The following is a 27,883-nucleotide window of genomic DNA, read 5'->3' on the forward strand; positions in this document are numbered from 1 at the left end:
TCTGTGACACTGGAGGATGCCCCAGACATGCTAATGCTTCAAAATGAACAAGCTGTTCATATGAATCAATTGCAATGGTCACAACAATTCCCTGGCTACAGATTCCCTGAACAAGGGCATTACAGTATTGGAGGTGCTGCCTTATACCCAGCTTCTTTCTCTGAAGGTGCTATTTTATCTTTACCCCCACCACCCCCACCTCCACCCCCTCCACCACCACCATCAGTTCCTCCTCTACCCCCAACATTGCCACCCCCACCTCCACCACCTCCTCCACCTACTGCAGTTCCTCCTCCACCACCACCTCCAGGTGAAGAATCAACCAATTCAAGTGCTGATGTATTGACAGATTTTCAGGTGGAAGATGATAATGTCAGAGATGCTTCACGGGAAACAGTGGATGTCTCCACTTCAGAAAAACGAGAGTGTAATCCTGTTTTACACAATGTTTTGAATCAAGAGAACTCGAGTATGTTGAGTGTAAGGGAATCCAATCTTGAAAGCAGCAATTGTGAAATCAATCTGAAAAATGTTTCTGTTGAAGGCCCAGACATGCCTGACAAAAGTAACTGCCATTCACCTGCAAATTCCTGTAACCTGACTCCAGTGACAATGGTTCTGGAAGTCAGTGAGAAAATAGGTGATGAAAATCCTCGGAAGGATGGTCCAGTTTCTCCTCACATTGCAGAGCAAGGCGTAGATGTTGGTGGAAACAATGAGATGGCAGATAGTGTAAACTTCCAGAAACATCCTTTTGGTACAATGGAAGTGACTGAGGTGGATGTGCACACCAAGCCAGATGCGGACCATGATGAGGAGACTGGATTAAATGATGTCAGATCAGATAACACAAGTGAAGGTGATCCAATGGATTTATCATCCATGATAGTTTTGGATGAAGTAGGCCCCACTTCCTCCCCAGAACCAGAGTATCCTGAGAATATTTGCTTAACAGTGCTTGATGAGGTGGGACATGTTGACAGTATAGATGAAAATGAAGAGCTTTTACGTACTAAATTATTGGAAAGTATATGCGAGAAGTCTAGAGCAGCAAAGCAAAAAGAAATTGGCAGTGAAAGCGAGTCACAGAAGCCTGTTTCGAGACAAAGTGCAATAGTAATTCCAAAAAAGTTACCATCTGTGAAGCGTGAGAAGAGTGTGGCTAAGTCTGTACATAATTCTACGCTGAGGACAAGAGGGGCCTTCAAGCGCAGTCTGAAACCAGCATTTACTAGGAGAAAATATAGCTCTCTCAGTCATAGACAGGAACAAGGATCTTCAGATAGATTTAAAAAGCAGAAAGAGCTTGTAAGTTACAGAAAACCAGTTCGGAGATCTCAAACAAATAATGGTTCTTTGCAAGTAACTGTTGCAATGACAGAAAGCAAGGGCAATAGTACCAAGAGAAAGATAATCCCTTTTGATGGAGGAAAAGCTGTGGAACGATTTGTTATACGCCTCGATGAGGACACAGACAGTGGTGAAGATGATGGAGGCAAACAAACTGTGAGCAGTGGAGAACATAGGGTTGTTCATATTAGTGAACATGCAAACAGTAAATTACAGAACTCTGCTCAGTCCTCAGAAATATTTCCTGTTTCCGGCTACAAGGAAGACAGTCAAAACTCAGAACCCACTGCCTTGTTACATGTTGAGGGGCCACTCGCTTGTCGTACGTTGGGTACTGAAGTAGTTCCTGCCGCTAAAGAATTTGAAGAGAGTCTTGACATACTGCTGAAGCAGGCTAGATCAGAGGCAGAGGCACGTGGAATGGGAGAAGTGAAATGTGTTGCAACAGCAAACACTCCAATACAAATTCATACAGTGGCAGATAATTCTCTGGTGCCAGGTTTGCAACGAAAAGACAGGACTGTTACCATAAGGGACAGCCCATTGACTGCAACTCCTTTGGTAAGTAAAATTTAAAATGGCTTTGATTAAAAGTATTTATTTTCCTTGAAATTACACTAAATCTTTTTTGTTGTGTTTTTTATTCACAGGCTGTTAGATTTCTTCCATCATCACGACAAGAAGAATATAGACGTTTGAAGGAGCAGCTAGCTTTGAAGCAAAGGCAACTCCAAACTACTATTGCAAAGCCTTCACTCCAGCTTTCCAGTACTGAAGTAAAAGGGGAAACTATGACTGTGAAGAAATCAACTCACAAATTAATACGAAAGAATGTTGCTCCTGGAGGCAAAAGTGTAATGATGTCAAAGGTTTCTCCAGTTGTGGTAACTCAAGGTCATGGCACAATAGGTACAGTCTCAAAGCAGGTGAATACTACATTAATGAAGACAAGCCAAAGTGTAACTAATATCAAGGCTGTTGCAGGAACTGCGTCAAATGAAATCACTAGAATAGGTTCACCTAACCGTAATATTGCTGATAAATTTAGAAATTTTTCATTAAATGTAAAAATTAGTGACAGTGGCACTAGAATTGTAGAAGCTTCAGGAATAAAAGTAAATGCACAAAATGCTAATTTGAGAACAGGTACTAGTCTTCCTGTAATAGAGCAGTCAGATCTCAGGAGTAATAGCATTTCCCCAGTTGTAAAGCCTCCAATGAACTATAGCCCTAAAAGCATAAAGATGGAGCGCACCTTTTCCATCAAGTCTAAAATTCTAGATATGCAACATAGCTCAGTTACATTGAAAAATAAGAATGTTGAATTACCTTCTGCAGGTAATCTCCTGAAATCTAAGAATTTAATAGAAAGCAAAAATTCTCACAATGGTGGAAACAAAGAACTTTTAAGTAGTGCTGCTAAAACTTTAAGTGGTGTGCAGAAAGGGACTGATAAATCTTCTCCTGAGATCTTCAGTGTCTCAGCATCCACATCAGCAGTTCCAGCTAAGCAACAACCAATGATGCAGAAAGTGCCAAAGGATGTACTACAGAGCACTTCGTCTCAAGCAAATCAACCAAAGCGTAAGGATGATAAAAGTGCACTTAACAGAACTGTACTTGAAGCAAGACAGTTGGAAGCCGCTGTTCGTGCAAAGTTACAAGATTATAGAAAAAGGAAAAGCACGGTAGAAAGCAAAAAACAAATGGGTAACATAGCTACACAAGTTTCTGGCCCTATGCGTAAAATTGCTGTGGAGCAGAGAAAATTTAATGCGGGCAGTCTCTTGAATTCTGAGTGTGTTAAACACAAAAGTGTTGCAGAAACCTCAAGTACTTCGGACCAGTCGTGTGGAAAAGGATCAAATTCCAATACAGAACCCGACAAGGGAAGCAATGTTCATCTGATGCAGCTGGAGAATAATCTTCTTAAGGAAAGGTGAGCAAAGAATTTGCTTAAAAAAAAGAAATGTTACAGGTGTAATTTCCTTTAGTAAGTGTATGCCACAATTTTTTCTGCAACCTGAAATTGCTTCATTGTCTAAATGATCTGTAAAATTTTAAGAAGTGCTCAAAACTGTTGAAGAGCATCACTTGCATTTAGTTATTTCATATATCTGGTTACTTTGACAGTATTGTTAAAAAAAATCCTTAAAAAGAGAGAAATCTTACTACTGAAACATTTCAGAACTTGAAGGTATTTTAATATAGAAGATGAAAGATTTTAAAAAGAGAAGGCTAAATGGTATTGAAGTTGAAACAAAAAAAAATTGTCAGTTTAATTTGTGTTATCTGTAGTACTTTCAAAACCTGCAGCCTTCATTGTAATTTATGCACTTTTATTGCCTGCACCTGTTGTTCAGGTATACCATAAATCTAAATGCTCACATGTTTACATCTATAGTCTACAAACCACCATGAGGTGCATGGCAGAGGGCACATTCCGTTGTATCAGTTATTAGAGTTTCTTCTTGTTCCATTCATGTATGGAGCGTGGGAAGAATGATAGTTTTAATTCCTTTATGAGTGCAGTAATTATTCAAATCTTACGTCATGATTCCTATGTGAGCAATACATAGGGGGGGGGGGGGGGGGTTGTAGTATACCCCTAGAGTAATCATTTAAAGCTTGTTGTTGAAACTTTAATAGGCTTTCTCGGGATGGTTTATGTCTGTCTTCAAGAGTCTTCCAGTGCAGTTCTTTCAGTACCTCTCTGACACTGTCTCAAGGATTATACAAACTTGTGACCATTTGTGCTGCCCTTCTCTGTATGCGTTCAATATCCCCTGTTAGTCTTCTCTGGTACAGGTCCCACACACTTGGGCAATATTCTAGGATGGATTGCAAGAGCGATTTGTAAGCAATCTCTTTTGTAGACTGATTGCACTTCCCAAGTATTCTACCAATAAACCAATGTCTACCACGTGCTTTAGACAAAAGTGAACCTATGTGATCATTGCATTTCATATCCGTACAAGTGTCACACCCAGGTACTTTTATGAGTGGCCGAATCCAACAGTAAACTCATTGACATTATAGTCATATGGTGCTACATTTTTTCATTTTGAGAAGTGCACAATTTTACATTTCTGAACATTTAGAGTAATTTGCAAATCTCTGCACCACTTTGAAATCTTATCAGATCTGACTGAATATTTATGCAGCTTTCTCAGATAGTAGTTCATTATAGATAACTGCATCATCTGCAAAAAGCCTGATTTTACTGTTAATATTGTCTGCAAGGTCATTAATATACAACATGAACAACAAAGGTCCCAACACACTTCTCTGGGACACATCTGAAGTTACTTCATCTGACAGTGACCCTCCATCCGATATAACATACTGTGTCTCTCCTACCAAAAAATCCTCAATCCAGTCACAGATTTCTCTCGATACCCCATATGATCATACTTTTGACAATAAGCATAGGTGAGGTATTGAATCAAATGCTTTTCTGTACTCCATAAACACTTCATCTATCTGGGTGCCTTGATGCAAGGCTTTTAGTATGTCATGTGAGAAAAGCGTGAGTTCGGTTTCACATGATTGATGTTTTCGAAACCCATGCTGGTTGGCATTGAGGAGGTCACTCTGTTCAAGATACCTCATTATGTTTGAAATGAGAATATGTTCTATGTTGAAGTGCCAAAGAAACTGGTATAGGCATGTATATTCAAATACAGAGACATGTAAACAGGCAGAACACGGCACTGTGGTCAGCAACACCTATATAAGACAACAAATGTCGGGTGCAGTTGTTAGATTGGTTACTGCTGTTACAGTGGTGGGTTATCAAGATTTAAGGGAGTTTGAATGTGGTGTTATAGTTTGCAGTGCACGAGCGATGGGACACAGCATCTCCGAGGTAGCAATGAAGTTGGGATTTCCCATATGACCATTTCACAAGTGCACCATGTATATTAGGAATCCGGTAAAACATCAAATCTCCAACATTGCTGCAGCCAGAAACAGATCCTAGAAGCATGGGACCAACAATGATTGAAGAGAATCGTTCAGCGTGACAAAAGTACATCCCTTCCGCAAATTACTGGAGATTTCAGTGCTGGGCTATCAACAAGTGTCATCGTGTGAATCATGGGCTTTCGGAGCTGAAGGCCCACTGGTGTACCCTTGATGACTGCACGACAGCTTTACTCCTCAACTGGACCCATCAGTACCAACATTGGACTGTTGATGACTGGAAACATGTTTCATGGTTGGACGAGTCTTGTTTCAACTTGTATCAAGCAGATAGATGTGTATGGGCATGGAGACAACCTCATGAATCCATGGACCCTGCATGTCAGCAGGGGACTGTTCAAGCTGGTGGAGGCTCTGTAATGGTGTGGTGTGTGTGCAGTTGGAGTGATATGGGACCCTTGATACGTCTAGATACGACTCTTGATAGATGACACATACATAAGCTTCCTGTCTGATCACCTGCGTCTATTCATGTCCATTGTGCTTTCCGACAGACTTGGGCAATTCCAGCAGGACAATGCAACACCCCACAGGTCCAGAATTGCTACAGAGTGGATCCAGGAACACTCTTCTGAGTTCAAACACTTTCACTGGCCACCAAACTCGCCAGAATGTTATGAAGCATAAGTGGTATGCCTTGCAAAGTCCTTTTCAGAATAAATCTCCACCTCGTCATACTCTTAGGGATTTATGGACAGCCGTGTAATATTCATGGTATCAATTCCCTCCAGCACTACTTCAGACATTAGTTGAGTCCATGCTCTGTCGTGTTGCGGCACTTCTGCATGCTTGTGGGGGCCCTACATGATATTAGGGAGGTGTACCAGTTTCATTGGCTCTTCAGTGTAAGATTCTACAATAAATTGATGTCAAGGACGTTGGGTAGTAGTGTTGTGGATCACTTCTACTACTGTTCTTGTAGATGGGTGCAGCCTGGGCCTTTTTTCAAGAACTTGGCGCAGTTTTTTGTTTGAGGGATCTGTAATAAACTACAGTTAGAACTGGGACACAAATTCAGTATAGAATCTGACTGGTTCCATCGGGGCCTGGAATTTTGTTCAATTTTAACGATTTCAGCTATTTCTCAACACCACTGACACAAATACTTACTTCATTCATCTCTTCAGCAGTACGAGGATTAAATTGGGGCAGTTCTCCTGGGTTTTGAGGGCCATTCTCACAGGTTTTCTGCTGTAAAGGAAAATTTGAAAATGGTTTTTGCTTTGTTACCCTCAGTTTCAGTTCCTGTCTCATTCACTAGCGGCTATTTTGGTGCTGTTAACAGCCTTCACATATGGCTAGAATTTTGTGAAATACCATTAAATACTATTTTGTCGTGGTAGTATTGAAGGCATCATGCATTGCTTTCTTGACAGCCAAATGTGTTCCATTCAGCATCTCCTTAGCTATAGCCCTACACTTTGTTTTACACCTGTTATGCAGTAATCTCAGTTTCCGTAGAACTTTCTTTAAAGTGACTGTATACCACGGAGGTACCCTCCCATTATGAACTGTTCTACGGGATACATATCTATACAATGCATCGTCAACAATTCTTTTAAACTTGAGCCAGAGTTCCTCTACATGCTCCTGCCTTATGCTCGAAGTGCCAAGTTCCTCCTTGAGATATGACACTACAGATTTTTTTTCTCTAGTTTACTGAACATATATAACTTTCTGCTTGTTTTCATTGTCCTTTGTACTTTGGTAATCATTGTTACCACAACCACGTAATGGTCATTGATATCTGGTTCGATGTGGACATCCTCAGAGATATCAGACCTGTTTGTTGCCATTTTTATCTACTGTGACAAATGCACAAAGTCCATTTCCCATGTGGCTGTCCTTTCAATATACACTTAAATTTTCACCAAAAATCTCACTATCAATTTCAGGTTTCAGTCAGCTTTCTGTACCTAGTATTATGTGAGCTTCACTGCTTTTCATGAGTGCTTCAAACTCGTGCACGTTGTTGCGAATACTTTTGCAGCTTACCATTAGGATTTTAATACTTTCACCTGTGGGAGGAATTTCTTTTGATTGTACACTGATACTTCTGAGTTTCCTTCAGCTGTCATTATCTGGATGGGATGGAGAGTTGCCTAATCTAAAATACCTTTGTGTGTACCCTACACACAGTCAGCTACTTGAGTAGCAGCCTCTGATGTGTAGTGCACACCCATCCTATTTAGTGGGACCCTACAGTTGTCGACCCTATTGCGCAGCGCAACCCAAGAAGTCACAGCCTAGCTTGTCACAGAACCTTCGAAGTCTCTGGTTCAGTCCTTTCACTGGACTCAGAACCAAAGGGCCACAATCAGTTCTGTGGAAAAATGCTGCAAATTGTGAGCTTTATTAAAGCTCCATACGCAAGGCTGGTCTTTTCAACCTTCTCTGCCAGTCGCCATAATGACCCAAGAATGACCTCAGAGCCCAGACAACTAGCATAATTTGTTCCAACGTGTGCCACAATCTGCAGTTGGTTGCACTCTGTTCCCTCAATGACTGCCAGAATAGTTTCTTCAACATGTTGGTTATTCATTGCCTCATCATCATGTGTTAATTTTGAACAAATATTTTGGAACATTTTTTGTTTGTTTGGTATGACATCTGCCAAAGATATTTAGTATACATCAAGTCATGGAACAAACATCATATGTTTTCATCGTTTTAACAATGTCTAATTTTGTACCAGAAAGTGATGATTTGTGGAAAGCATTAATTTTTTGTTTTCATTTGAAAAAAAGTGCTGCAGAGTTGCATGGAATGCTTGTCAAGGTATATGGTGATCATGCTCTATCAGAAGCAACATGCAAAAGATGGTTTCAATGGTTCAGAAATAATGATTTTGATGTAAGAAATGAAGAACATGGAAGACCACCAAGAGAGTTCGAAGATGCCGAATTGGAAACAATATTGGATGAAGATGATACTTTCAGTCAGAAGCAAATGGCAGCAATGCTAAATGTTGCACAACAATCAATTTCTGACCGTTTGAAAGCTATGGGAAAGATCCAAAAGTGTGGAAAACGGGTGCCACATGAATTGAATGAGACAGATGGAAAACCGAAAAACTGTATGTCAAATTTTGCTTCAAAGACATGAAAGCAAATCAATTTTGCATCGAATTGTTACTGGCGATGAAAAATGGATTTACTTTAAGAATCCTAAACGGGAAAAATCATGGGTTAATTCGGAACAGCCATCAACATCGACTGCAAAACCAGATCGATTCAGCAAGAAGACAATGCTCTGTGTTTGGTGGGATCAGAAAGGTGTGGTGTATCATGAGCTTCTAAAACCCGGTGAAACTGTGAATACTAACCCCTACAGACAACAAATGATCAATTTGAACTATGCATTGATCGAAAAAAGACCAGAATGGGCCAGAAGACATGGCAAAATAATTTTTTTACACGACAATGCACCTGCACACAAAGCAAAATTGGTTCAAGATACAATCAAAACACTTGGCTGGGAGCTGCTACCTCACCCGCTGTATTCACCAGACTTGGCCCCTTCCAACTACCATTTGTTTTCATCAATGGGACACGCATTGGCTGAGGAACACTTCGATTCCTACGAATAAGTCGAAAATTGGGTGTCTGATTGGTTTGCTTCAAAAGATGAACATTTCTATTGGCGTGGTGCCCACAAACTGCCAGAAAGGTGGTCAAATGTATAGAAAGCAATGGTCAGTACTTTGAATAAAATGTTTTTACTTTTCAGTTCAAAATTAGTGTCTCATTTTCACAAAAAACGCTCATTTAATACCAGTACACCTGGCATGTACCATTTCCATTTCTACCTGAGATAAATTAAATCACTAGCAAATACACACACATTGGCAGTTGAGTTGTGCCTGGTCAGAATTAGGCGTATGTAGTTATATTGCTCCCTGAAGAATGTTGCTACATTTTGGCCAAATTTTTGTCATTTTGAATGACATTGGCTTCTATCACCAGAATAGTTTTGAATTAGACTTAATTTTTATAAATGATTCGTGACTCATCATAGGGTAATTACATTTGGTTTGATTTCTTACTGTCATTTATCTTTTTATCGATATTACATGGAAAATATGTGTAAAACACTAGGAATGTTGACAAGTTTTTGTTCGGAAATGAACTTGTTCCATTAACTCACAGTACTTGCTGTTGACGATTTCCACTTTACCCGTCATCTTCAATCTTACATTTAGTACTGAGTTTCTCTTCCAAGTTTGTTGCCAGGCAGTATTATTGCATTGTTCAGTGCTTTGTGTTGCACATTTGGTGATTGCGTATTAATAAACTTTCCAATATTTGTGGATGAAGACAGTAGAACCTTAACTGATAGTGTTTTCTTTTATGAAACTCATAACAAGAAAATAACTGTATACCTACTAACTAGTGTCTTCTCTGACAACGATGCACAGTTAGGATAAATAAGAAGTTCCTTGCAGTATAGATACTATTCAGTGGAAATGGGCTAAAATAATTGATTTCAGGATGAACATGTTTAAGAATAGTGTGCAAAGATGAATTGGGATAAGATTTGTGATAAACCAAATGGCAACATAAAATTTAATCTATAACATTATAAATTCATATCATTATTTGAGAATAGTTTTGCAAATACACTTATCAGAAAAAAACCATGGAGCACTAGAGGGATTGACTGATGACCATAGATGTTAAGTCTCATAGTGCTCAGAGCCATTTGAACCATTTTTGAACTAGAGGGATTAAAGTTTCTTGTGGAAGGAAAAGAGAATTGTATATATCGGCAAGAATGAGTAAATGTCCTACATTCGTTGCACCCTACAAAAAGTATGTAGAAGTACTAAGGAAAGTTATTGAAAGATCAAGGAACATGCACATTGTCAGAAATCAGTAATTATGACTAAAAGCTTAAGGCTACATGAACTATAGAAAAGGAAGAGAGAGGACAAGAAGCCACAGAACAGGAAACATCACTATTAATTTAAATGGGAGGGCTATAAGTGGTGATTCACAGGCAGCAAACATGTTTAATAACATTTTTTAACTTAGTAGGAAATATAGGGACAAACAGTTAAAGAGAAAAACCCGGGGTATGTTGAAGAAGCAACTTACATAAAATTCGATCATATGGCTGTCTCACCTACTTCTTCCAAAATTAAGAAAATTATATGTTCTGTCGAAAATAAAAGCTCATCTGGATTTGACAGAGTTTCCAACAGCGCCCAACTGTGTTTCCAACAGCCCCCAATAATAAGTACTGCCTTTTCTGAAATATATAAGGCATCACTAATTCTGGCCATTTTTCCAGAGAGATTGAAATATCACATTGTTAAACCGCACTAGGAGAGATGCCAGTAACTACTGATCTGTTTCACTACTGACATTTTCCAAAATTTTTGAGAAGGTGATGTATTCTAGAATAGTACCCCACCTTAGCAACAATAATATCCTTCATAAATCACAGTTTCAGAAGAGTTTCTGAACTAAGAATGCCATTTCCACATTCACTCAACAAATTTGAAAGTGCTAAATAACAAAACAGCATAAGCTGATATTTTCTGTGTCTTATCTACTGCAGTTGACTGTTTAAATCAATATCCTCCTGGCTATACTGAGGTTTTATGGAATTAATAGTGTAGCTAACCAATGGATGCCATACCATCTAAATTTAATAATCTGACCAATTAAGAGGGGAGATTCTTTGACTGGGAAGAAATCACGTACAAGATTTCACAAGGCTCAATCTCTGTCCCCTATTGTTTCTCATGTATGTAAACGACCTTCCATCAATTACACAAAACTCAGAGTTGGTTCATTTTACTGGTGACACTGGTATTGTAATCACAATAAATAAACACGTACTTGCATGATATACATACATACCGGTGACAATCATTGAGCTATATGAAATAAAATTATCACAACTTTTGACCAATTGTATTAGGACGTTCAAAGTGTGCTGGTTGGTCGTGGGACATGATGGGAATTAGTATGTGCCTGCGTGGTTTTGTTTAGTGATGAAGCCCACTTCCACTTGGATGGGTTTGTCAACAAGCAAAATTGGCGATCTGAGAATCCACATTTCGTGATCAAGAAGTATTTTCTCCACTGCAAGTGACTGTCATGTGTGATCTTTAGTCACGGAATTATCGATGTGATATTCCTTATAATGGCACAGTGAAGGTTTTGGTAGATGATTTCATCTCCATTATCCAAAGTGACCCTGATTTCAATAGGACATGGTTCATGCAAGGCGATGCTCGACACCATCAAAGTGTGAAAGTGTCTGATGTCCTGGAGGAGCACTTAGGAGACCGTATTTTGGCTCTGGGGTACCCAGAGGCCACTTTCATGGTCCTCAATTTGCTGCCATATTCTCCAGGTCTGAACACACGGGACTCCTTTTTGTGGGGCTATAGGAAAGACAAGGTGTACAGCAATAACCCCAAAACCATTGCAGAACTGAAAACAACCATTCAGGAGGTAATCGACAGCATTTATGTTTAGACACATCAGCGGGCCATTCAGAATTTCGCTATTCGTCTGCGCCACTTCATCGACAATGACGGCAGGCATGTTGGACATGTCATAACCCAAATCTGAATACCTGTAATGACGTTTACATTTTGAATAAAGTGTATGCACACTGTAGTTTGTGACTGAATTATGTTTTTTTATATAGTCAATAATTTTCACCCTGTACATAACAGCAATAGAAGAAGTGGTAAACAATGTTTCTGAAAGTATTTTTAAATAGTTTTCTGTAATGGTCTCACTTCGGATTTAAAAAAAAAAAAAATTTTTTTTTTTCAAAAATCGTAATATATTCTGTTCTTAACATTTAAAATGGCTCTGAGCACTATGGGACTCAACTGCTGAGGTTATTAGTCCCCTAGAACTTAGAACTAGTTAAACCTAACTAACCTAAGGACATCACAAACATCCATGCCCGAGGCAGGATTCGAACCTGCGACCGTAGCGGTCTTGCGGTTCCAGACTGCAGCGCCTTTAACCGCACGGCCACTTCGGCCGGCTCTTAACATTTAAAGTTACTACAAAAAATTGTATGTGTATCACATGAAAAATGACAACTAGGGTGCAAAAAAAGTTTTAGATGTCCACCTTGATTAGAATTTAAATAGAAAAACACATTTTGGAACTTGTAAAACAATTAATGTCACCCTCCATTGCATTTTGAAACATTGCAAATCTTGGGTGAGACAAATTAGCAAGTTCACATATTCTCTGTATTTTCACTCTGTAGTGTCATAAGGAACAATGTTTTGGGCAACTCATCTTTAAAATCTTCATTGCTCAAAAACGTGTTGCAAGAAAGTGTGGTGCTGACCTACAATCATCTTGCAGGTGTCTTGTGTCTTTTGACTACTGCTTCACTGTATATTTCTTCCCTCATGAAGTTTGTTCTAAATACCACAGTCAACTGCTGCTCAAAAGGAACAGTGATGTACATAATTACAACATGTGGAAAAAAAATTACGTTCTTTACTCCACGTTAAGGTTGTCTTTGACACAAAATGGGTCGCACAATACTGACACCAAAATGTTTGGTCGCTTAGCTAGTGATATAAACCGTCTGATAGACAGCAAAGTTAAATTTGAAAACAAACTGAAAAAGTTTCTCTGTGATAATTCCTTCTATTTTGTAGAAGAATTTCTGATTTTGTGATGTGTAAAAGGTGATGGGTAGGAATTAACAGTTCACAACAGAACTAAAAAAGGTAGATGATAAAGCCTGTAGCCAGGTTTACAAATTAGCATTTTTGAGTGTATAAGACTCATCCCACATCACATAAAAATGATAGACAGAATTTGAAACTTCTACTACAGGCATTTTTACTGTTGTGAAGGTATTTTCACAGAAAAGCAGGTAGTTGAGGTGACAGCCTGACTGTATCATAATTGATTTATTACTCCTTTTACTGTCCACTGGAGACCATACACCAAGGTATCCAGAAAATTTCCCAAAAATCAGAAATTTTGTTGGTGTTTGGAGTAACTCCGTAGATCTTTGCTGCTGGGCTCTTAAGAATTATGAAGACTATTTCAGAAGTCTACAATCTGGGGTGGCACAGTGGTCAATGCACATCACTTTAATTTGGGGGAAGATGTCTTCGAAAGAAATGTAAGTTCCTTTATTATTTCAGTACCAAACATTTTAATTCGTATGACAGTCTGACACAAGTAATCAATAACTCCCATCCTCAGTGATTTTTGCTACATGTGGTATTTGTATCAGGGCAGCATATTGTATGATAAACACTCAGACAAGCTAACCTGTGGCCATGGAGACGGGACCTGAGCTCTGCAAATTAGCTTGCTTACATCACTGTTTCCATTGATGTGCTGAGGGTATCAGACATTTCATATGATAACTGCCAGACGTTGTAGAATTGCATTGGGATCTGAAAAGGCTTTTGATACAGTTTTGAAGAAGCTGTGAAATATATTTTTTTGGGGGAGATGGTTGTTGATTATGAATTTCAACTTTATGATCTTGAATTTTCCTGAATAATTTAAAAGAAAGAAAGATTTGGAATAAGCCGCGTTCTTCCAGGTTTTGTGCTCATAGATTGAAAAAGATGCATTTTTGAGTTAACATTATTTTGTACCAAATAAAGCAGGAGTGGAGTAAATTATCTTGTAATTCTGAGTCTAATGATTTTCTGTGTTGGCACATTATTTTGGAGTACACATACATAGAAATAGTGAGCTGGTAAGCGCTTTTTGCTATCGGCCTTATTTACTTTTATTATTTGTATTCTTCCTTGCTTACTTTCTCTTCCTTTCATCTTCAGCTTTTCTATTGAAAGATTTTCACAAGATCTCAAAGTGTGGCTGTTTTGATGCCATCACCTTTCTTGTGCTGTTGTCCCCTACTAGCTGCAACTGTTTCCATGAGGAATTGTTAGTCCTCTTCCTCCTCCACTTGCTCCTCCACTTGCTCCTCCACCTCCCTCCTGTGCTTTCCTTGTGTGGATTGTTTTGAAAGATGCCGCAGGGAAAAGCTGATGAGTTTGGAGATTTTTATTTGTGATAGTGTGTTGGAGAGTGGAAGCACAATGATAGAAGTGAACCAAAAAGGCTTACACACATTTTGTAAAAGTAGTTTGGGAAGGAAGAGTGGGGAGGGAAGTCATCACATAAATAATAATTTGTTAAAAACTTTTCAATTTTTAAAACTGTTTTGAGTGTGTACATTATAAAACATTCAATGACTAGTTTCAGTTGACTAAGCAACCACCTTCAGATCTAATGACAAGCAAAGAACATAAAACTGGCTCAGTCAAACAATGGAAATACCAGATTGGAATATCACATTGATTGTGTGTGTGTGTGTGTGTGTGTGTGTGTGTGTGTGTGTGTGTGTGTGTGTGTGTGTGTGTTCCTTTGTGAAGAAGGCTTTGGCAGAAAACTCAGATGTGTAGCAGTCTTGTTGTTGTGCCTGTCTGCAACTCAACATATCAAGTGAGTAGCAGTCTAATTAAATTTGGCGAACTAATCTTGAACTTAAAATAGTTTTGAAAGTTACGAATAAAGAAAAGTACCACTCGTGAAATGTCAGCATATAACATACTGAAAACCCACCATCTATGTTGCTGGGAGCTACTGAAGAGAGCAGAAGTGATAGTCGGATAACTGTAGACTGTGTATAAATTTATGAAATTACATCTCGGATAACTGTAGACTGTGTATAAATTTATGAAATTACATCAGAGAGATGATGGGTGGAACATACTGTGTCTGTATGAGTAACACTTCCAAAATAAACCTGAATAAACCAGCAAGGAGAAGAAGTATTTCAAAGTCTATAGAAACAACAGAAGCAAAACAAGTGTTAAATAGTGAAAATTATTACAAAGATAAAAACAATAATAATAAAAAAACAATAATAATACAGGGTGTCCCAGGAGGATTGGTCAGAATTCAGGGATATGACAAGAACATTCATCAGAAGCAAAAATATCGAGTAAACATTAGCTGTAATATGCATGAAATGCATGCTCTAGAGCAAGGAGCACTTGGTCATCTTTGCTATTGTGAAACACCACCTTCCACTGAACAAGTGCTTGTAGCTCTTAAAGTGTGCATTGTAGTATCCATGTTTGCTGGACAGTTTTTCTTGTTTTGGTAGGTACTACTGCCTCCAGAAATATGGAAAGCAAAGAGCTTGCAATAAAAGAGATTTGTTTCACAGCATTGAAGTTGTCACACTCATAGCTCTAAAGGTATGCATTTTAGGGCCCAAGTTTATTAGAATTTTTCTTCAAAGGATCATTTGTGTCCTACCCCTGAATATTCACCATTCCTCCTGTATACAAAACTAAATATACCATGCTTAATGAGATTAGTATTTATACATCTTCAGTGACTGTAGTCATATACAACGAAATAATAAGTAACTAGCTGCATTAAAGAAATTTAATTTCTTAATGAGATTGCAGTCAATTAGAAAATGTATGTACATCATTGTTAACAGTGAGTAACTTGTCAAAGGCTGAGAAACACTTTTTTTTTAATACTAGATGTGGTACAACATTACTTATATTCATTCTGCATTTTCAAACTGTTGTGAGTTTGAGGTTTAGTTTGTAAAATTTAACTTAATGCAATGTTCTGTTCTTTGCTTGTTCTCAGATGTGAAGATGGTTGCTTAGTCAAATGAAATTAGTCATTGCATTTTAATGTTTTATAACATAGGCAATCTAGACAATTATAAAAAAAAATGTAAAAGCATTTTTTTGATTTTAAGAAATTTATATTTGATTGCTTTCTTTGTTTCTTACGATGTCAGATCTAACAGTTCATGAAAACATCAAACATTGTATCAGTGAGAAGTTTACTGTCACTCTCACAAAGAGGATTTGACAAGACCAGGCCGAGAAGTCATATAATAATAATAATAATAATAATAATAAAGAATAGGCCTCCGGTATGTTCTGCCAGTCGTAAAAGGCGACGAAAAGAACAAACCACTAATAGGGCTAACCCCCCTTTTAGTGTGATTACTTGGTTCAGGACAGAACTAAAGAAGCCTCGGACAAGCGCCGTCATGGTCGGGGACGACGCTTGAACCCTATGCCCGCCCACAATGGTAACGACACTGCTAGCCAACTGGAAAATGATTTAAATCCAAATAGAGGTGTTTTGCAGGATATGCTTCCTGCAACCACCCTAGAAGGAAAACAAAGACAGAGGATGAGATGGTCAGATGAAGTTAATCGACACCTCATGTTCTGTTATTACCAAGCAACAAACCTAGGAACCAACACAACTGGATACAGATCACAAGTATACACAACATTTATTACCAGATACCCAGAATTAAAATTTTTAACAGAACAACGACTAGCTGATCAGATCCGTGTAATAATCAAAAATAACAGGATACCCCAGTCAGAATTAGAAAACATCAAACAACAAGTACAACAAATACTGGAACAAAATAATGTGCAATCAGAAGAAGAAGAAAATACAGTAATGGACTCAAACATCCCAGAGCAAACAAACAAAGAACAACACGCACCAATTAAACAATCAGAGGAAAACGAAATCTTAAGACAGCCACCAGAACAAGCACAAATAGAACACGAAGTGACACAGATGCTAGATGTAGAAGAAAAATTTCAGCTAACATATATAGAATACAAAGACACAAATACAGACATTAGACCATTCTTGCATAGACCACCAAATAACCCACAAGTCGAAACAACAATAAAAACTATCAACACAATCATACACAACAAAATAAATGAAAACACAACTATGGAAGAGTTACAACTACTGGTTTATATAGGAGCACTCACTACACTAAATATACACACTAGACAGAGATCAGAACCAACCAACACACAGAAGAAACCCACAAAACCAGCATGGCAACACAGGCTACAGATCAGAATAGAAAAACTGAGAAAAGTCATCGGACAGCTAACACAATTTATAAGAAATGAAATCTCGGAAAAAAAACGAAAAAGGTTAGGTAAAATCTCACAACAAGAAGCGACAGAGCAATTAGACGAAAAGAAGCAGAAATTACAAGCATTAGCCAAACGACTTAGAAGATACAAAAAAAGTGAAAATAGAAGGAAACAAAACCAAACATTCAACACAAACCAAAAGAAATTTTACCAGACAATAGATAACACACACATTAAAATAAACAATCCACCAAACATAACAGACATGGAACACTTCTGGAGCAACATATGGTCAAACCCGGTACAACATAACAGGCATGCACGGTGGATACAAGCAGAAACAGACACATACAAGATGATACCACAAATGCCTGAAGTGATAATTTTGCAACATGAAGTCACCCAAGCAATTAATTCTACTCACAATTGGAAAGCCCCTGGAAATGATAAAATAGCAAATTTCTGGTTAAAGAAGTTCACCTCAACACATTCACATCTAACTAAATTATTTAACAGTTACATTGCAGACCCATACACATTCCCTGATACACTTACACATGGAATAACTTATCTGAAACCTAAAGATCAAGCAGACACAGCGAACCCAGCTAAATATCGCCCCATAACATGCCTACCAACAATATACAAAATATTAACTTCAGTCATTAAACAGAAATTAATTACACATACAACACAGAACAAAATTATAAATGAAGAGCAAAAAGGCTGTTGCAAAGGAGCACGAGGATGTAAAGAGCAACTGATAATAGATGCAGAGGTGACATATCAAGCTAAAACTAAACAAAGGTCGCTACACTACGCATACATTGATTACCAAAAAGCTTTTGATAGTGTACCCCACTCATGGTTACTACAAATATTGGAAATATACAAAATAGATCCTAAATTGATACAGTTCCTAAACATAGTAATGAAAAATTGGAAAACCACACTTAATATCCAAACAAATTCAAATAATATCACATCACAGCCAATACAGATTAAGCGTGGAATATACCAAGGAGACTCATTAAGTCCTTTCTGGTTCTGCCTTGCTCTGAACCCACTATCCAACATGCTAAATAATACAAATTATGGATACAATATTACTGGAACATACCCACACAAAATCACACATTTGCTATACATGGATGATCTAAAACTACTGGCAGCAACAAATCAACAACTCAACCAATTACTAAAGATAACAGAAGTATTCAGCAATGATATAAGTATGGCTTTTGGAACAGACAAATGTAAGAAAAATAGCATAGTCAAGGGAAAACACACTAAACAAGAAGATTACATATTGGATAACCACAGCGACTGCATAGAAGCGATGGAAAAAACGGATGCCTATAAATATCTAGGATACAGACAAAAAATAGGAATAGATAATACAAATATTAAAGAAGAACTAAAAGAAAAATATAGACAAAGACTAACAAAAATACTGAAAACAGAATTGACAGCAAGAAACAAGACCAAAGCTATAAATACTTATGCCATACCAATATTGACCTACTCATTTGGAGTAGTGAAATGGAGTAACACAGACCTAGAAGCACTCAATACACTTACACGATCACAATGCCACAAATATAGAATACATCACATACATTCAGCAACAGAAAGATTCACATTAAGCAGAAAGGAAGGAGGAAGGGGATTTATCGATATAAAAAACCTACATTATGGACAGGTAGACAATTTAAGAAAATTCTTTCTAGAACGAGCAGAAACTAGCAAAATACACAAGGCAATCACTCATATAAATACATCGGCTACACCACTACAATTTCATAACCACCTCTACAAACCTTTAGACCACATAACATCAACAGATACGAAGAAAGTAAATTGGAAAAAGAAAACACTTCATGGCAAGCACCCGTATCATCTAACACAGCCACACATCGATCAAGACGCATCCAACACATGGCTAAGAAAAGGCAATATATACAGTGAGACAGAAGGATTCATGATTGCAATACAGGATCAAACAATAAACACCAGGTATTACAGCAAGCATATTATTAACGATCCCAATACCACAACAGATAAATGCAGACTTTGTAAACAACAAATAGAAACAGTAGATCACATCACAAGCGGATGTACAATACTAGCAAATACAGAATACCCCAGAAGACATGACAATGTCGCAAAAATAATACATCAACAGCTTGCCTTACAACATAAACTTTTAAAACAACAAGTTCCTACATACAAGTATGCACCACAAAATGTACTGGAGAATGATGAATACAAATTATACTGGAACAGAACCATTATAACAGATAAAACAACGCCACATAACAAACCTGACATCATACTCACCAATAAAAAGAAGAAATTAACACAACTAATCGAAATATCCATACCCAATACAACAAATATACAAAAGAAAACAGGAGAAAAAATTGAAAAATACATCCAACTGGCTGAGGAAGTCAAAGACATGTGGCATCAGGATAAAGTTGACATCATACCAATTATACTATCAACTACAGGAGTCATACCACACAATATCCACCAGTACATCAATGCAATACAGCTACATCCAAACATATATATACAACTACAGAAATCCGTAATTATTGATACATGTTCAATTACCCGAAAGTTCCTAAATGCAATATAACACATACCGTACAGTTAATAGGAAGTGACGCTTGATCAAGGTCCGCGTCACTTTCCATTCTCAACCAGACTTAACGTCTGAGAAAGTAAAGAAATAACAATAATAACAATAATAATAATTTGAATAAAAACTAGTTGCTTTTAGTGTGGATCAGTGACACAACCACAGCTCCTGAATGATTAAAGCATACTTCACAAAGCTAAACACAATTTTATGTACAGAGTTAGAAAAAAAGTGCAGGAAAACATACCAATATCAGTTAAGAGCCGGCCGCGGTGGTCGTGCGATTCTAGGCGCTCCAGTCCGGTGCCGCGCTGCTGCTACAGTCGCAGGTTCGAATCCTGCCTCGGGCATGGGTGTGTGTGATGTCCTTAGGTTAGTTATGTGTAAGTAGTTCTAAGTTCTAGGGGACTGATGACCCCAGCAGTTGAGTCCCATAGTGCTCAGAGCCATTTGAACTATTTTTCAGTTAAGAAGGCCAGTGATGAGCTTAAGCAAGGCATAAAAATTGTGCTCAATCTACTTCTCCCAGTTTCAGCAGGTGGGCATGGAATAGCATTCTGCTCAACCATTGCGACCTCTGGTTGTTCCAGGAGTGAAATTCAGCCATCTGTGCAAATATTTTTTTCTTCTTGTACAAATTTTCAGGATTGTCAGTTTTCTCTGGAGAAACTGATGGGCAATATTGAAGGTGACATTTGGTCTGGCAAAAAGGAAACTGTGAAAGTGCAGCTTCCTATAATGTGTGAAAGTGAAATACTAATAGCTTCATATCCAAATAATTTGCCAGTTTCTGCTTGAAAAGAACAGGTTACAGATTTACATTGAGTTGCTGGTGTTAGGAGAAATCTTCAAAAGCATATGGTTCCAGACTTCACTAAAACATGGTACCTGCCACCAGACAATTTTCTGCAAGAATACAGATAGCTTGTTCCTGATGCTTGTGTCTTCATTGCTGCTGCTGCTGCTGCTGCTGTGGCTGCTGCACTGAAGCAGAAACATCAGTTCAGTAACATGGAAGAAAACACAGTATTAAGAGAGGCCAAATTCACATCTTTCACCATTGCAGGAAGTTTCCTCATTGTATAAAATATGCCTCAGGGAAGTTACTTCATATTTAAGTTCTGTTAACTTACACTAAAGCTTTGTTTTGACACCAACCATCACAGTGTGTGTGTCTGAAAGTTTGTGGGCAACACTTTCCAGTTTGTTTATGACAATGTAGAGCTTACATTCAGTTTTGTGGTGGGCACAATGCTTCGAAATATGGAAGTGAATGTATCATCCCAAAAATTGTAATTGCTCCATATAGATCTTTGTAACATTTACCTGTCTTCAGAAGGTCTTTCTTCCATGCCTGAATTTTTGTGGCTTCATAATAAAATCAAAGATCCATCAGAATTTCCAGGGTGATCGGCACTATTGGAAGAAGTCATCAAAGTTGTTCCATGTGAAATAATCGTCACAGCTTGTTGTATACAAGGGAAAAGACTGAAGAATTTTGTCAGAATTTATGTGGTGACATTTGGTAAGGCATTGTATCGAAAAGCTCAAGATATCCTAGCAAGTTGACATAGAAAGAGTCTGATCTTTTTAAAAAAAGTTTTAATATTTTCGGGGAAAATCAAAGGTGAAAAAGTTGAAATTCATAATCAGCAGCCTAGAAAGCATAAACGGGCAGATTTTTCAAAACTACTCTAAAACTGTTCAGGTAGCATCACTATTCATGTGGAATAGACATACTTTGAAATTATTTTCGTAATGGACTGATTTTCAATGTGAAGATATAAAGTATTTATGTAAAATGATGTAAATGTTGGTTTTTCAGATATTCAGTTCCTGATCTTGTGGTTTCACTTTACAAAATTTATTGGTCATCATGTTTGTAAACAAATTTTCTGGTAATTTTAAGTGGTTACTAGTTTCTTTACTGTGTGATGCAAGGTTACATTTCATAGTTGGCACTTAAATCTTGTAGAGAACTCAGATGAAGCAAGAAGAGTGTGTTTTGTGTGTGTGTGTGTGTGTGTGTGTGTGTGTGTGTGTGTGTGTGTGAAACCAGATGGCGCTGCCATAGGTCAAATGGGAACTGCGTTTTTTTAAATAGGAACCTCCATTTTTTATTACATATTCGTGTAGTACATAAAGAAATATGAATGTTTTAGTTGGACCACTTTTTTTGCTTTGTGATAGATGGCGCTGTAATAGTCACAAGGGTATAAGTATGTGGTATCACGTAACATTCCGCCAGTGCGGATAGTATTTGCTTTGTGATACATTACCTGTGTTAGAATGGACCATTTACCAATTGTGGAATAGGTCGATATCGTGTTGATGTACGGCTATTGTGATCAAAATGCCCAACGGGCGTGTGCTATGTATGCTGCTCGGTATCCTGGACGACATCATCCAAGTGTCCGGACCGTTCGCCGGATAGTTACGTTATTTAAGGAAACAGGAAGTGTTTAGCCGCATGTGAAATGTCAACTATGACCTGCAACAAATGATGATGCCCAAGTAGGTGTTTTAGCTGCTGTCGCGGCTAATCTGCACATCAGTAGCAGACAAATTGCACGAGAATCAGGAATCTCAAAAACGTCGGTGTTGAGAATGCTACGTCAACATAGATTGCACCCGTACCATATAAAATGGGGTTCCTATTTAAAAAAACACAGCTTGACCTATGGCAGCGCCATCTAGCGGGCCAACCATAGCGCCATCTGGTTTCCCCCTTGAAGCTAGATAAGTTTCGTTCAGTTTAGTTTTTTCGTTTGACACTTATTTCGTGAGATATTTGGCCTGGTCACGATCAGTGGAAAACACACACACACACACACACACACACACACACACACACACACACACACACACACACACACACACACACGTAATATGTCTATAAGGAGAAAAGAGCTATGGTGGCTGTTGAAAATTGGTCTGTAAGATACGTTTCTGCCAAATATGTTGGTTATAAGTTTACATGTTCTTTCTATTCTGATTTCGAGTGTGGTTTCATTCACTCAGTTACATGTATACCATGCTTCATTTTTTGTGCTGTGCTGTCTTCCCTTTTTTCTGATTTCCTCCTGGAAATTATGATAGCCGGAGAATTAGTGGTTCAGATTTGATTTCTCTCTGTCAATCCTGCTTCAGTTGTACATAGTTTGATGCTGGTTAATAGACATCCCTTATAAGTTTCAGTACTGTTAACTCTTTTTTGCTTCAAGTAAAAAATTATATTACAATGTACTTTTTATTGTTTTAAAACAAAACTTGTAATTAAATTCCTGATTTGTCGAAGGTGTGCAGTACTGGATGATATGAGTGAACTATCGAACTTGCTGCAGCAGATAGAAAAAGAGAAAACAGTGGAAAGTGATTGTGAAGATGAGATAGAGCAACTAAGGGCTAAACTGCAGATGGCGGAAGAAAGGCTGTTGAAACAGAAGAAAATTTTAAGTGAAATGCGGAACCATGCAAAAGAAGCTAGGCAGCGTATAAATAAAAGATTTAATAATTATAACACTCTTGTGCGTGAATGTCACCGTTTTGGGCAGAAAACTGTTGGAGGATCTTACAAGTAAGTGTATAAAGAGTGAAGCATGTGTCATTCACATGTTTGTAAGTTTACATCTGCTCTTCGTTTTAACGGTACTAAGTATTTCTATTCAAAGCAGTCTGTTAGAATTTTTGTTTTTTTATTTAAAAATTAAATTTACTGATAGTGTTGGAAGTTCACTCTCACTTCTTGTTAACCTGTGACAGCCCATTATGCCAAGTATTGGTTAATGTTTTGGTGTTACTGTACATATTCATTTAAATCTCTCTTAGTTACTTGGTGTAGATACAGAAAGTACAACAAATGAATCCTGGAATAATCCTATTTGATACTTACAGGGTTCCATCAGGATGTAGCCAGTTATTAGTAGAGAAAGTGAAGCAGCTGTCTGTCCAAGCTAAGAGGCTAAATTCCAAATGTGCAAAATCAGGTGATGAAACCTCAGTTACCGAAAGTCCATTGTCTGGTGTTGAAGCTAGTGATATGTGTGAGATCAGTTTTGATGAAAGTCAGTCTGACTCTCCTGACTTAAAGACAGGAAAAGTGAAAGGTTCTGATTCAGAGGATGTAAATGGTATTGACATGCGGTCTCCAGTCAGAAATGCAGATCAAAGTGGACGGACTGAAGCAAGTGTTGAGAGTAGCCCAATGGAAAATAGTGCAGATAAAAAAACTCAGAAATGTTACATCGAAAGTGAATTGAAAGAAGTGACAACTGGGGTGAAACGTAAGAGTAGTGATGTTTGTAGCGCTCAGTCAAAGCTACACACACCACGCAAGTTGCAGAAATATGTTTCCCCTTTGGAACATATCAAGACTGACAGGTGAGTGTATCCTACATAATTATTCTAGTCAATTTTTGGCACCTGCTCGGCTGTTAACAAGTAATGTAAATGTAAAATTTGCTTACAAAACTGCTGTGACATATGTTGGTCAGTTTTTCTCTAGTTTTCCGAAGTGTATGCAACATTGGAGTAAAGTTTGTATGTCACTTATACTCAGTACAGATTACAGAACCTGGAACACAATGTAGTCACTATCCTGCATTAGCTTGTAAATGCTCCATTATGATGTACAACACTTGATGGGAGGGGGTAAGGAGGAGGGAGTGCCGTTAGGAGGAGGGCTGTAAGCAACTGGGACAGCTTTGTTAAGTGAGATTTTCTGCCACTCCAACAACATTGCCCTCATTATCTGATGCTTTCCACTTTGGTGAATCTTTCTCAAAACGTGATACCTTTCTGTTTCACTGTCCACCAGTGCCGGAGGGGGAGGAGGAGGAGGAGGATGATGAAGGGGGGGGGGGGAGGAGGAGAGAGAGAAACACTGGGGGATGCACCTCTTCATTTTCTTTGAGATAAGTAAATGGGATTGGTCCACCCATTTAATTCTGATTACCTCACAGGATTTCCCCAACAGATCTATTATTGTGCACTGATGATGATTTGCCTACATTCTGTAGAAAGAAATTAATCCACCAACATGAAACTCAAATTAATCATATAGTAATTACTTTTGAATACATTGTTCCTGAGCTGTTTTACATTCTAAGGGACAGTCCAACATATTTCTATTCCTGATTACCACACACTGAACAAAATGTAAGTACTAATAGAGAATGACATGTTTGTTTCTGCAGATACATGTATTGTGCTGGAGTCCTTACAGCAGATTAAAAAGCTTGCAATCACATGTTATGTACAGAAAGCTTTTTGTGCATGTTTAGTTGATTTCCTTAAAAGATGTGTGAAATGAGAAATTCAATATTATTACCCAGATTAGTGCTGTAATACTGGATAGAACAATGCAAGCTCTGATTTTTTAGTTCTTTTTGTGTTTGTGTTGTAGCATAACAGAAATTCCATAAATGTGAACATTGTATTAATGGCAATCCAAGATTAGTGTTGAATAGCAGGCAGATACCTTAAAATGAGAGCTGTTATCACATTTGTCTGTGATATGATACGTTTTCATTTCATTTGGCAACAGAAAATTTAGATGAATGTAACTTGGATATATAAAGATTTAGATTCGTTCATAGTCTGCTTCAATACATAAGGAAGAACTGAAATGATGTGAGACTTCAAGAGAATAACAGAGATTCTCTCTCTCTCTCTCTCTCTCTCTCTGTGTGTGTGTGTGTGTGTGTGTGTGTGTGTGTGTGTGTGTGTGTGTGTGTGTGTGACCACCCTGCCAACCAGACAATAATTAGAAAGGAGAAGTGGAGTGGAGAGAAAAGTATGCATGTACAGCCATTTCCTAGCTGCCAGGTTTTAGTATGGTGGTGGAGGAACTAGAGTTGCCCATGTAGTGAACCAAAATTCACTGCGTATTGGTACCAATATATGATGAACTTTGTGTATCCCTACATTTTTATTGACATTTGCCTTTGCTACAAAACTACGTCAAAATACTTCTTTGTTTCTACTACAAAACACGCTGATTCAACAACCTATCGCAGATCTGTTCTGTTTGGGTGCTGATAAGGAATTCAGTGAAGCAAACACCCAGCCTTCGTGTAAACCTTGCTATAGCATAATTTTTGTTCCTGAGTGAAATTGTCTACTAGACTGCACAATATTAGTTGAATTGAATGTTTGTAACGAATGAAAATTGTGTGCCAGACGAAGACTTTGATCACATTCTCCAAGTTAGACATTACTCTTGTGAAAAACAAGAATTGAATTGAATAAACCACTTATGCCATTTAGGATTAAACCTTAGGCTGTGGCTAGTGGCAAACTTGCTCATTTATTTTCATAGAAGTAATACTCCAGTATACTTGCAGGAGTACTGCTGTAGAGCTGCAGTGGAGAGGTAGAGGGGAAAGGTAACTGTGACTAGAATTATTGAGTGTGTAGTATTTGGTTTACAAAATGTTGTGTGGGTCAGAAGTTGTGATTAGACCCCAGCTCACTTTTCCTAACATCTGTCACAAAGCTGTAGTTTTTAGAGTACCTATGTTTGGTACATTGTGCTAAGAATCTACAAATACTTTTTCACAATAAAAGTGAATTTTTTTTCTCCTCCCCCATTCTGACACGGGCACATAAAAATGATAGAAGGTACTACTCTAATGTAGCTGAACCACTGATTGGACAATCCAAAAAACAACCAGTTTCCTGTTTATGATATAAAAATGACCAATGACCTTTCTTGATACAGACCAGCCTTCTCTGTCTGATTTTGAATTGCCTTGTAGTCTTTTCTGCTTGTCTTTATTTCCCTCCTACTTCAATTAACTGTGGTATGATCCCCATTAACTGGGTTCAAACCAACATTTTTTTTTTCTAAATTTCACAGTAGTGCATGCAGTGCGACAAAAGGTTGTGGGGTGTGACACACAAGTATCTTGTGGGAATACTGCACATAAAGTATGCAAAATTCAATGTTTCAGCACATTGGGAAGGCAGTGGGAGGGGTGGTGGTGGTGGTGGCTGTCAGGTACCAACTCCTTGAACATTAAGTTGTCACTCTGTAACTGCCAAAGCTGTGAATACCCCAGAATGCCAAGGAGTGTGTTACATATCTGAAACATGGGGACACTGGACAACAGTTTCCTTGCAGAGCAATCATTGCTGTGGTGGGGTGGAGCCCATATTAGAGAACCCCCAGTTAATGGGTGATACAAAGGTGGAAAAATTTCAGTGCAGAGAATCAGATTGTTTTATGTTGGTGTTTCTGCAGCAGTCTTCTCTAAATGATATGATGCAGAAAAATAACTGAAGAGATTGCCTGCTGTGGGAGGAGAACAGATTCATGAGGGGAATACTCACCACAGCAATACTTGCCACAGTTTCTGATATGTGTTATGACAGACAGTGAATCTTTCTTGGTTACAAAACCTTTACTCCTTGTAGAGGAAATTGAAGACAATTGGGAGAAGGTACCTTAATAGACAAAGGAGATCTGATCACAACAGTGCCCCTATTTAATCACAAGCGCTACTGTCCTGCAATAAACTTGATGACATTCCTACAACTACCACTCATTAACATGTTTTAAAGTGTAATTTTCTTCGTGATCTCCTATTTGACATATGATGAGTTATGTGCAAACCTAGAAAGAGAGGATCACCACTATCAGCCGTGACAGACACTGGAATATTTGTTTTTTCCTTGTCATCAGAAAAGTAAAAATGATACATTGCTGCAAATAAAGGCTTAGCAACCACTCTCCCTTAATGGTATCAGATGGATGCATTTTGGCTGTATGTCATCCTATTGCATGAACGACACAATTTGTTGCAAATGCAGGTGGCCATTTCACGAGAACACCCCTTTGAACTAATTGTGGGAAGTAATTTTCCTCCTTTTTCACAGAGTTGCTAAGATTTAAAGGAAGAATGCATGTGCCATGTGTAAAAGCTGTTGATTTCTGTAATATATCAGAAATACAGAAAACAATATGACGCCTGCAT

The 27,883-nt window shown here is 38.1% G+C and overlaps 1 protein-coding gene across 1 annotated transcript in view; it reads left to right on the forward strand.

Annotated features, from left to right (window-relative positions):
* Window positions 1-254: 254 nt before the first annotated feature.
* LOC126253643 (uncharacterized) overlaps window positions 255-27,883 on the forward strand; it is an 83,399-nt gene continuing 55,770 nt past the window's right edge. Inside the window, exons 1-4 of the mRNA XM_049955146.1 lie at window positions 255-1,911; window positions 2,001-3,289; window positions 23,206-23,484; window positions 23,802-24,287. Coding sequence (XP_049811103.1) covers window positions 472-1,911; window positions 2,001-3,289; window positions 23,206-23,484; window positions 23,802-24,287 — 3,494 coding nt within the window. The 5' untranslated portion in view covers window positions 255-471. The remainder of the gene's footprint in view (window positions 1,912-2,000; window positions 3,290-23,205; window positions 23,485-23,801; window positions 24,288-27,883) is intronic.

This window comes from Schistocerca nitens, chromosome 4 (genome assembly GCF_023898315.1).
Source record: "Schistocerca nitens isolate TAMUIC-IGC-003100 chromosome 4, iqSchNite1.1, whole genome shotgun sequence".
In the NCBI taxonomy this organism is placed as follows: Eukaryota; Metazoa; Arthropoda; class Insecta; order Orthoptera; family Acrididae; genus Schistocerca; species Schistocerca nitens.